The 12397-nt window shown below is 41.1% G+C and overlaps 1 protein-coding gene across 2 annotated transcripts in view; it reads left to right on the forward strand.

The window, feature by feature from the left end:
- The window catches only part of PCP4 (Purkinje cell protein 4), a 53339-nt gene that overhangs the window by 25005 nt on the left and 15937 nt on the right, over positions 1-12397 (forward strand). The window contains exon 3 of one of the 2 annotated variants that reach the window (XM_061359181.1): positions 1718-1940. The exons of the other annotated variant lie outside the window; for it this stretch is intronic. Coding sequence (XP_061215165.1) covers positions 1718-1782 — 65 coding nt within the window. The 3' untranslated portion in view covers positions 1783-1940. Of the gene's footprint in view, positions 1-1717; positions 1941-12397 lie in introns of those variants that run through there. 2 annotated transcript variants of the gene reach the window in all.

Genomic DNA, 12397 nt, shown 5'->3' on the forward strand with positions numbered 1-12397 from the left:
CTCAGCAATGTTCCTAGATGTAACCATCAAATAACACCTTCACAAAGTGTCTGAACCTACAGCATAGCTACCTAAGCTGTATTTGCTCATAGATTGCTCAGGCTCAGAAGAAGGTGTAAAAAAAAATCCTTTGTGAGCTCAATTCCATGATCTGTAGTTGAATGTTTCAGATGAGAGATAAGAGAAAAATTCAAAGTAAAGAGTTCTAGACAAATGCCATCTTAAGGCATAGCTATATAAGGCAAAAACAGAACAAGTAACCTTATCTGCTGAGTTTTATTTCAGTCACTTTCTTGAGGACAGTAACACATAAACCCATAACCAACCCAAACATATTTCAGGTCCTCTCCTGGACTGTATCCCTTCCTTGCCCCAGATTGGCCTGTTTGTCAGGGAGTCTGTTCATTCTTCAGGCTGCAAGCATGTCTCAGCAAAAGGCAGACCTAGCCTTTAATAACAAGGCTCTCTGATTGTTCACAGATCTTCCCTAGAGAAGGATACCGAAAGGAAGAGAGGGGAGTTATACATGAAATTCATTTCTTCTCCTAGGTGAATTTCCATTTCTTGAGGCCAGAGGATAAGTTTTCTCCAGAGGAATAATGTGTGCTTATTTATTTAGGGCAGTGATGACAATGAAGGATTGCTCACAAAAATCTTCATATTAACAACTTTTGAAGTTTATCCAGCAACAAAAACTTCTAAAGCAATATTTTTTGCGTGCTTGTGATAGACACCTTCTGTACCAAAACTTCACCTTCCCCCACGTGTCTGTACACATGCAGTAGCGATCTGGTTTCATGGAGAGGATCCTCTGGTAGAGTTTAAAGTAATGAATATACCTAATCTAAGTTGAAGTCATAGTTGCAAGAGAGCAGATGCTGTTCTTATTTTTGTTACCTGACAAGTCTGGTTTGATACTGTGTATTACTGCTGCACTTCATCTGGTAATGAGAATTGTGGATGTTTAGGCAAAATCATCTTTTCTAAAAAAAGAAAACCAAACCCCATAACCCAGTGTTGCATTAAAAGCTTAACCAATTAGCAGAGCCAGTAGTGCTCATGTAGTCTGGCTAATGTCCTGTCATTGAAATTCCCCACAAGTTTTCATTTTGTGTATCATTTATAAATACTCTCAACACTACCAAATAAGTCCATCTACTGACACAGGGTATAGCATTATGCTCATGAAGGATCTCTGTGTATGTTGATATAATGTCAGTTAGTCAGCTTTTTCTCACATGCTGTTTTGCATTTTGTTTTGGGGTTGTTTTCCTCCCTGAGACTGCTCTGGAGAGGAAAAGAGAGGTTTCCTATCTGATGAAAAAGTACCAGAAAAGCAAAGTAAATGCAGAAGTCCCATAGGGTAAAAGCAAACGAGGGCAGCACAGCCATAGAATAATGATGTCAGCTTTTTAAATTCACTTTTTAAGGACCTAAATAGGAAATTATTTCAAAATATATTTATCCCTTTTCCCTTGGAGGAAAAGGTACCAGAGCTAGCTGGCATCTTTGAGATGGAGAAGCCTTCACACTTAACACTCCTGCTACAAGTGAATCTGCGTAGGTACTTATATGGTCCTCACCACCATAGTAACTGAGTGTCTTCCAAGTATTTAAAAATAGAGATCACAATAACAATTTTTTTCCCCAGCACATCTCTTTCCAGGTTGCTACAGGAATAACTTGATTAATTTATGCGTCTTTGTTTTGCACACAGTGCCTGCATGCAACTTGGGAAACTTGTCTGCTGGCAAAAGCTTACTGTATTGTCAGGAAAACTAGGTTCAGTGAGAACAAAGAGGCTGAGTGAAATTGCCTGGAAGAATGGAGTCTGTAAAATTAAAGGTAGAAAGAGCATTGCTGAAGTCTTGACACCCGAGCTTCTTTAGGATACCCACAAGGATCTTGACTTACTCCTTTGTCCTTGTTTTTTAATATATATAAATGTATATATTATTTAATATATATTCATGTATATATTTGCATTGATTGTGGCTTGTTCAATTTATTACCAGTCAGAGTAGGATAATGAGAAATAAAACCACATCTTAAAAGCACCCTACCCCATCTCCCTTCTTCCCCAGCTTAATTCTACTCCTGAATTTTCTACCTCCTTCTCACCAGGAGTACAGGGTGATGGGGAATGAGGGCTGTAGTCTGTTCATCATATACTGTCTCTGCTACTCTTTCCTCCTCAAGGGGAGGACTCCTCATGCCTTCGCTGCTCCAGTGTGGGGCTCTCCCATGGGGGACAGTCTTCCTCAAACTGTTCTAGCTTTGGGTCCCTTTCACGGGGTGCAGTCCTTTGGAAACTGACTGCTCCAATGTGAGTTGGATCACGAGTCCTGCAGCAAACCTGCTCCAGCATGGGTCCTTCTCTCTGTGGGGCCACAGGTCCTGCCCAGAGCCTGCTCCAGCACAGGCTTCTCAAGGGGTCACAACCTTCCTTTGTCATTCCACTGCTCTGGTGTGGGGTCCTCCAAGGGCTGCAGGTGACACCTGCTTCACCACGGACCTCCATGGCTGCAGGCGGACAGTCTGCCTCATCATCGTTGTCCTCACAGGCTGTAGGGGAGTCTTTCTTTGGCACCTGGAGCACCACCTTCTCCTTCTTCACTGACCTTGGTGTCTGCAGATTTTTCCCTCTCAGTATTCTTGCTCCCCTCTCCAGATTCACTTGCTGTCTCAGAGCTTCCCCCCACACACCTTAAAGTCTGTTATCCCAGAGGTGCTACCACAGTTGCTGCTGGGCTTAGCCTTGGCCAGTGGCAGGTCTGTCTTGGAGTTAGCTGGGATTGGCTCTATTGGATACAGGGGAAGCTTCTAGAAGCCACCTCTGTAAGCTCCTAGCTACCAGAAACTTGCCATGCAATTCCAATATGGAGTCCTAATCCTTTTTGAGAAGCTGGTCTGTAATGATCAGGCTAGGTCATTAGAAAAAAAACAACCCAGTCAGTTGTAAATTAAGAAAATAATAATAAAGCTCTGGTGATAGTGGTGTTTTTTTCTTTTTGATGACTCATATCTGTGCTAGTGCTCCCGTCAAGCGTTAATGAGGAAAGGCAGAACTGAAATTATGCCTTTGACAAGTGCCATCTTTTTTTTTTTGGAAATCAGTCTAATTATCAGTGTGCTGCCTAACTACACACCAGGGAGAACAAGACTTCTTTCCATGGCACTTAGCTCACACGCACTGGCTCACTTCCACAGATGTGCATTCATTTGAAAATGTGATGTCATCAATATTCTGGGAAAGAGGAATATTTAGTTCTGCTTTGCTGCTGGTAGGAACCCAAATGAAGGACCCAGGTCAAGCCAGTCCCTAGATAATGCTAATAAACCCAATGTTACCTTTCAAATGAATCTGTCCCTATGTTATCAAGGATGGTTTGGGTCTGTATCAGGAGTAGGTCCAATGGCATATGTAAGCTAGTGTAGTTACACTGAAAGTCCATGGAGCTGGACTGACTTGCACAAGTTGCAGATCTTTCTCTACATGTTTCTGGACACTAACAATAGATGATTAAAAGGCTACAAGAGGTAGATTTAGCTCAGCAGCATGTTTTTTAATTTAGTAGAAGTGAAAAATGAAAGGGGAGCACAATCAATGCACAACAGTGGTTACCAGGATTTACTGCTGTGGAAACATGACTTTTCTTTTTGACTGTACACGCTGTCTGCTTTGTTTCACACAGTTGACTTCTGTTATTTTTCTTTTCCAGAAGACTTGGTTTTGTAAAAAAAAATGAAAATACTTTTCCACTTAAAAGTTCCTTGTCTGTTAGCAATTTGTTAAATGATTAATCATTTTTTTTGAAGTTTTTAAGATTTTAATTTCTAGCACACAGCTGTCTTAATGCACTTAGCTTGATGCTCCAAAATTAGCTTGTAATTTGATGTTATCAAGCTCCCTTGTGTAAGCAGGCACCAGAATTTAGAACAGCGGGAGTGTTACAGACATGATTATAATTTGATCCTTACCCAAACTAGTGACCAGTTAAGGCTTCAAAAAGGAATTAAATGCTACAACATGAACCCGCACAACACTGCACTTTCAGTCCCAATGCTGAGAGCTTATTTCAAGACCTTATGCAAAGTGCCTAGGTTGGCTGTACAATGTAAGAAAAGGGTGTCTCAAAATGGGACTTCAGCCCATGTGTGTCTCAAGTTCCTATGATGAACAGGAGCTATTAGGATTAATAATAGTAAACTCTGTCCATGTCTATAGATTAGCGGTAAAATTATTCTTGCCTGACTGTATCGGTGTACATCTTCATGAGACACCTAAAGCTTTGCTTCTTGTCAACAGAAATGTATTCTCTTGTGACATTAGACTTATCAGAATGAGCCTCTTTGGAGAGCCTGGTGTTTATAGACCCTAATCTGATGTTGGCATAAAATAACTTCTGATTTGCTCGTTTCTATCAAGGCTGAGGAATTTGTAGGTAATACTAAAGTAAAAGATATACAATAGAAAACAAAATATATGCAATAGCAAAAATATACAGAGCCTGTATATCTCTATAATTAAATAGATGCTCGACAGGATTTTTCAGAATGTCATTTTCAGACCTGGGCATTTAATTTCTCCTTAATCCAATCTCAAACAACTCTATCCTTATTCAGATTGGTATGACACTGGTGACCTCATGTCAGCTCTTCTCTGTGGGAATATGAATGTGAAAATATCCAAATAGTTGCTGGCTTGAAGTCTTCATTAGCTAGGATAACGGATGTGACAAAAGCATTTGCTTTGGTCCAGCACACTTGGTTCGTTTTTTCCCCAGCCTACAGTGTGTTACAAATAAGAATGACTGAAAAATACATATTTTCCAAGGAGGAATTCTCAAGAAAAGAAGAAACTTGGATAACACTGGATATGGAAAAGGCTTTTCAAGAGTCACAGTGGAAATAAAGGCAGGGTTCTTTGGCAGCTCCTGAGCATTTTGTGGGTAGCCCAGAGACTGGAATTTGGCTCTCAGCACTTCTCTAGGGTCTCACAGTAACATTATTTAATAATGGTTGATGAATGAGTACACTAACTGTATTCTGAGTATCTCATCTTTCATTCTAATTTATACCTAAAACCCCCTGAGACTGCTGTTGACTTGGGGTGGGAAAGCATTAATTATATGTTAGTTTTTAGTGAAACATGGGCACTCCACAGTGACCAATTTTCTAGCTCCTCTAGGAGCTGTCTACAAAAAATGGACATGTACAAATTCATTCATTAGCACAAACTAATTAAAATCCAGGCTAATAGCCAGGAAAAATAATACATTATTGCTGGGATTCATTGTGTGTGTACTAATCTAACAGTAACTATCCTTACTCCACAGTTTCTAATCTGATCTCATACTGAAAGGTAGACAGCTAAGAGTTGGCCTTTGGATTGCTAATGGCCTTTTCACTCTGCGTCCTTTCTGCTTGCATAGGTTCCCCAGAAGTGCTATTTTCTGAGAATGTGTTGCAATCGCTCTTTCAAACACAGTGTGTAGGAGAGAGTACCTCACCTCGATATCTTTAGTTTCATTGCACAGTGGTGGTGCATTAGCTTCCAATGCATTGTGATTTGAGCATTCTGTCGTCTGAAGCTTAGATTAGCTTTCATCATTTCTTTTCCTTTTGTAGGTTTTTTTGAGGGCTTGTTCTCTTCATTCTGCCTGCTTTATATAGGTACTGTTTTCTCTAGCCAAACCATGCTGCACTGTTGTATGTAAATGTTTTTTACTAATAATTTTCTATTTCAGTGTTCATAAAATAATTTTATTAACATTAGAATTGGTAGCACCTTAAGAACATCAAGGGTGAGGGGGTCATTAAGAGCAGCCAACATGGTTTTACCAAGGGGAAGTCATGTTTGACCAACTTTATAGCCTTCTATGAGGAAGTAACTAGGTGGATGGATGATGGTAGAGCGGTAGATGTAGATGTGGTTTTTCTTGATTTCAGTAAGGCATTTGATACTGTCTCCCACAGCATCCTCGTGGATAAGCTAAGGAAGTGTGGGCTTGATGATCAGGTAGTGAGGTGGATCAAGAACTGGTTGAAAGGAAGAAGGCAGAGAGTTGTGGTCAATGGGGCGGAAGAAGGCAGAGAGTTGTGGTCAATGGGGCAGAATCTAGCTGGAGGTCTGTGACGAGTGGAGTGCCTCAGGGGTTGGTGCTGGGACCAGTGCTGTTTATTTTCATCAGTGACCTGGATGAGGGAACCGAGTGTACTCTCAGCAAGTTCACTGATGACACTAAACTGGGAGGAGTGGCTGACACACCAGAAGGCTGTGCTGCCATTCAGCGAGACCTGGACAGGCTGGAGAGTTGGGCGGGGAGAAACTTGATGAAATTCAACAAGGGCAAGTGTAGAGTCTTGCATCTGGGGAAGAACAACCCCATGTACCAGTACAGGCTGGGGACTGACCTGCTGGAAAGTAGTGAAGGGGAAAGGGACCTGGGGGTCCTGGTGGATAGGAGGATGACCATGAGCCAGCAATGTGCCCTTGTGGCCAAGAAGGCAAATGGCATCCTGGGGTGCATTAGAAAGGGTGTGGTTAGTAGGTCAAGAGAGGTTCTCCTCCCCCTCTATTCTGCCTTGGTTAGGCCGCATCTGGAATATTGCGTCCAGTTCTGGGCCCCTCAGTTCAAGAAGGACAGGGAACTGCTTGAAAGAGTCCAGCGCAGAGCCACAAAGATGATTAAGGGAGTGGAACATCTCCCTTATGAGGAGAGGCTGAGGGAGCTGGGTCTCTTTAGCTTGGAGAAGAGGAGACTGAGGGGTGACCTCATCAGTGTTTACAAATATGTAATGGGTGGGTGTCAGGATGATGGAGCTAGGTTTTTTTCAGTGATGTCCAGTGATAGGACAAGGGGCAATGGGTGTAAGCTGGAGCATAGGAGGTTCCATGTGAACAACAGGAAAAACGTCTTTACTGTGAGAGTGACAGAGCACTGGAACGGGTTGCCCAGGGGGGTTGTGGAGTCTCCTACACTGGATATATTCAAGGCCCTCCTGGACAAGTTCCTGTGTGATTTACTCTAGGTTACCCTGCTCTTGCAAGGGGGTTGGACTAGATGATCTTTTGAGGTCCCTTCCAACCCTTGGGATTCTGTGATTCTGTGAAAGTGAGGCTGAGGTCCCTATAGACACTGCGGAGAGCTTCTGACCCAAGTTTCTGAGAGGAAGCAAGAGTTAGCTATGGAGAAAATTCTGGTCTGGATTCTCTGATTTGTGGCAGATGTGGTACAGCTAAACAGAAGGGTAGGAGGGAAGAGATTAATAAAGCTTGAAGATATGTTTATTCTTCTGGCCTTAGACTGAAGAAAAAATATTGATGTACATGCAATACCAGACCTCAGTTACATTTGGGCCCTATCTTGGGGTATGATGGGAGTACATATACCCTCATCCTGGCTTATACAAATGGCTGTTCATCAGCACAGATTGGGATCAGATACTCCCCTTCTTTTTACCTCAAATAACCAGGGGTCAGAACCCACATAGGGAAGGATGTCTAGACAGAGCTGAGGCAGCTGGATTCAAGGCTGTTTGGCATCCTGAAGCAGCTACCTCTTGGTCTAGCAGCAAGCAGACTAATTACTAGCAGACAGTGCAAAGCACAGCTGTATTATCATCTCATCTAGTGATTTTGTTCATAAAGCAGACAGCTGTATTTTTCACTAGCAAAAATTTCTCAGTGGCCCTTACAATCAATCTATTCATAACTAAACTCTCTGTATCTCTGGTGAGGTCTGCCTCTGGGAGGCAAACACACACTGTATCACCTAGGAGAAGCTGGGAAAAAATCAGTCTGGGTTTCTTTCAGCCAGGAAGGTAAGAAACAAATGTAAGATATAAGGTTTTGGACCTTTTTGTTAATGCGTGATAGATGCTGTGAGCAGAGGCTACAGACACAGGCTTTGCTACTCAGTCATGACTCATCATTCAGTCCACCAGCACCACTTTGTCTCATCTCAGACAAACTTAAGATTTCAGTTTAAGTTCCTTTCTCTGTAAATTCAAGAGAAAGAAATAGCTCTGTTAGATTTCAGTGGAAAGAAATCTGGATATTAAGGATCCATATACAATATATGGATCCTGTATATGCTTAACACATTGACAAATATGCCCAGTTAATGTGCTAGGTGCAAGACTTGGAGTTGTTCTGCCCACGTCCAGGAGGTTTGATGGACTTAGTCTGCACTGACTGTTGGATCTTGCTGAAACTGTGACCCTATGCCAGACAAAAGTGTCCCAACTGTTGTTCAAGTATTTATGTTTTTTTAAATGAGGGAGCACATAAATAAAAAACAGAAGACTGAGTCATGAGATGGAGGAGATCTCTCAGCTAAAAGCAATTCCATTATGGAAGAACATCAAAAAGAAACTTTAATTTTTAGCCATTACCTCCATTCCTCCCATGCCACAGGCAGACCTTGTGAAGAATGCACTCTAGAGGGTGTTCTCAGATGCAGCAGAATTAGTGTAGATTTTTGGTCTTTATTCATCATAAGAATATTACTGTTGTTAACATTAGCATTTTTGTTATTATGTGGCAGACTGGTTGAGGTCCAGAATGATTTGGAATTAGAATACTTACATTTTTCCTTTTATTAGTTCTTTTTTCTTGAGTAGAAGATGCTGCACAAGCACACACAGTGTCGGTGAAGAAAGCTTCATTAAGGTATACTAGTGCTTGTTTGTAGTTTCTCCCCCATTTATCTGTGGGAGCTTGTAACTCCCACTCCATTTGCTTCTAAGTTTCAGGTTTTAATGAACCTAAATATAAGCACATCCACAACTGCCATTGTTTATGGAGATGCAAAGATCCTCAGGAAGTTACTGTTTTCTTCTGCAAAGTATAAATAAATCCAAATTTCCTTGAAAGTTGACATGGAAAGGTTTTATGACTGCTGTAAATCTGAGCCTTGTTTCAAGCTTCATGCAACTCTTAGGGTATCACAATAATTTTCTATGCCTGTAAGTAGTTTTCTCCAGGATTATGTAGTACCACAAAACATATTTAGGGATACATCTCTTGATTGAACTTGCAGAATAGAAACTAGTGTCTAATTAACCTAAGCTAAAATAGGGAGCAGCTGCTTCTATTCTGCTGGGTGTTTGTGAGGTTTCGTGCCTAGCAGCAAAAGGCTGAGTACAACTTCTACTTTTGTTCATCACAGCTTAACATTTCAGTATAATTGCTGAGATAGTGAGTGATCCAGCTTAGAACTGCCGGCCTTTTCTTCCAGTGTCAGGGATACCTTTTGTTGCTGTAAGCAATGCTGTCTGGATGTGACAAAACACTTTATAAGCTTGACCAAGCATGCCACAAAAGAAAACAAAAAGCAATGTTGACTTTCAGTTCAGGCAGTTCCAAAAAAGATGTTCCATCCCCCCAGTGGCTTGTTTCAGGAGAAAGTCTGATTGATTTGGTAAAAAAAAAGTATGTTCTGGTTGTTGCTAGTCAGAAGAGGTTGCACAGATTGAAGTAAGTATCAGAAAACAGACTCAGATGCTCGGTACAAACTGCCATCGCTATTCTGCCAATGATTTCTGCTGGTTTATGCAAGGCTGAGAAGCTTTTAACAAGTCATTGCATAGGTAAACCGTTTTCTGCCAGTGAGACCCCTTACTCTCACAGGCAGCGAGTGTGCCCATGAGAGTGGGCTGAAACACATGATGCATTGGGATGCTCTGCAGTGATTTGAAGCTACTGGTCTTCTCTGCCAGGCAGGCCAGGCTGCTACAATGGGTCAGGTTTATTATTCCGTACTTTCTTCCAATCTTCATAAAAACTGAAGTTTTCCTTTCATTTTTCCACAAGCAGTTTCTTTTCTGACTTGCTTTCTTACTGTCTCCTGCATGCTGTGTTTCTGTCTCACTTCTCATGCTTTCTCCTCCCCCAGAGAGTTGCATATCTCTTCAGCACAGCTAAGTCAAGTGCTACTTCTCCCTCTAACTGCCTGATTTTGTCTCCTTATTTTCCCAGGAAAGCTCCAGTTTAGGATTTTAGTAAAGAATATGCATTCACCAAAATAAGGTTACTGATGAGTGCTCTGATTTGTAGTCATGGTTGACCCTCAGCTGAAGTCTCTCATTTCCCTCCAGTTTCACAAAAGGTTTACTGTTTCCCAGACTAGATCAAAGCAAGGGCCAGATGAGTAGGCAACAAATAAATATCTGGAGGAAGAGCACCACATCTAAGAAACAGACAAACCAATCTTTAAAATAGCGTGATTGGAAACAAGTAAGCTTAATTGTTCCCTCTGCCTTATTAGCTTGGGACATAAGGAAGGAGTAAATATTGTATTTCCTAAGTAAAAGAGAAGAAAAAATATTTAATTGGTTCTGTTTACATTCAGATCTAAGATTTGAGCAGTGGAGAAAATGACGTGGATTTTAGTGCAGCAGGGACTAGTTCTGAGGGGTGCTGTATACTGCCCATTCTGCATATACCAGCACTTGTGGTGTCAGTTAGGGGTTTCAATCCTAACTTAAATCTTTCATTGCACTAACCCAGCTTGTGTTTCCTGATGCAGAGGAAAAACATTAAATTTCTAGCCCTTCTAAGATGCTGAAAACTCATGGGGCTTTTCATCCTTAGTAATAGGGGAAGTAAAAATTAATCCATCTCAATTAGAAAACATGGGCTGGAAAAATCATCTGAGGTTTGTCAACCATGTGTGTCATCTAAGATGCTGTTTCTCATCAGCTTTATTGACAATCCGACATGTCTGTAAATCCAAACAGAACTTAAAAAGTTCCTGTCAGAGCTTAAGTTCACACAGGGGAAAATGTTTCCTAGAGAAGTTTTAAACTATCAGCAGGATTAAGTGTTAGAGAAATGCTCAAACACAGGATGTGTAAGGGAGAGTTTTGGTTAATTTTTGTCCTCCATGTAATCATTATAAATGACTCAACTATTTATCTTTTTTTTCTGAAGTTAAACTTCAAGAAATCATTGACAAATCTCAAAACAACAGCAAAAGGATAGTCACAGTCTGGTTTGGACCCCTGTTAAAGATTTTCCAGCTATCCATAACTTTTATTTCATTTAGTTTACATTCTTTCACTTATATTACATAAACTTATTTTGTTTATTCCTATCTGGACTGGTGGCAAGGCCAATTAACAGAGCTGTTGAACTCTGCTGGTAAAAGCTCCCTTTTAGGTTGTACACAGGCTTGCCAAAATCCAGTTGCTTAGGCTCAAATTTGTCATGTTGATTGCTTGCCTCAAGCAGAATTATTTTGGAAGGGTTCAGCAAAGTCATTTCAGTATGAGGCTTGAACAAAATGCTAGCATGTCTAGCAATTAAAAATAATTTCTGGTGGCCTTGGTTTTGACTGTTTTGAGCCTTTGTCATTTTCAGCAGAAATGTAAGATGTGCCATCTGGAATTTGACTTTTCTATCTTCAAAATTGGCCAAGTTATAAATGTTTGGAAAGACAAGTCTTAACATTTGCATGTGTTCAGTGTGGCAGTTATTTTTTTTAATAAAAACTCAACATCACTGAGCCAAATGGTAAGCACTCAAACAACTGAACCAACACTGTCTTTGCAAGACTTAAAGAAATTATAGTTTTCATTAATTGCTGTTACATGCTTCTATAACCTATGCTTTTGGATGGGAACTGAAACTAAGAGCATGGTAGTGCCCTTCCTGTGTTCCTAGAACATCACAATTGTAGGAGAAAATGTGCCTCCTTCCTTAGAGCCAGATGGTCACAGGAACTGGAGCAGGAAGGTCAAAGGATGGAATGACAAAGCAGTTCAGTCAGTCTCATCAGGAAACTAGATGGCCAGAGTATTAGGGAGGGCTTGATACATTTGAATGGGAACTGGGACTGGGAGGGAGGAGTATGAACTGGGATGTGAGAACTGGAGAAGGCAGCTAGTTTGGGAAAGTGCTGGGGTGGAATTCTGAGGCTAGGGGATGCCCTGGTACAGTTTTGAAGACTAGAAGTAGCCAAATAAAGAAATAGAACTGTTAAGGTCTACTGAGAACTGTGATGGGGATCTAGGCTGGGGAAGAGATGGTGCTGGCCCAGAGATCATACAGATGAGGTGGAACAGAAATAGCCACCACATTTGAAGGCATCAATAAGCAATCAAGGTCCCCAGTCTGCAAGTCCATACCTTTCATTGTTTCATTGTTTCTTTCCTGTCAGCCATATGAAACCCACCAACAAAATATGCAACTCATCCCATTTTCTGCTGATACAAGTAAAGGACACCAGCCTACTACCACTATCAGTTACTTCATTAAAATACGATGTCTATGTGATAGATCTAACAGTTCCAAACAGTTGTGCTGAGGACCCATGTGGGTATCCATATGTTTCAGCAGAATGTAATTTTTTTTCTTTAAATCAAGCAAACACAGTGTGCTCCTAAGACT

This window comes from Neopsephotus bourkii, unplaced genomic scaffold (genome assembly GCF_033783945.1).
Source record: "Neopsephotus bourkii isolate Nb327-2 ecotype Australia unplaced genomic scaffold, CSIRO-AGI_Nbou_v1 NB_962, whole genome shotgun sequence".
NCBI lineage: Eukaryota > Metazoa > Chordata > Aves > Psittaciformes > Psittacidae > Neopsephotus > Neopsephotus bourkii.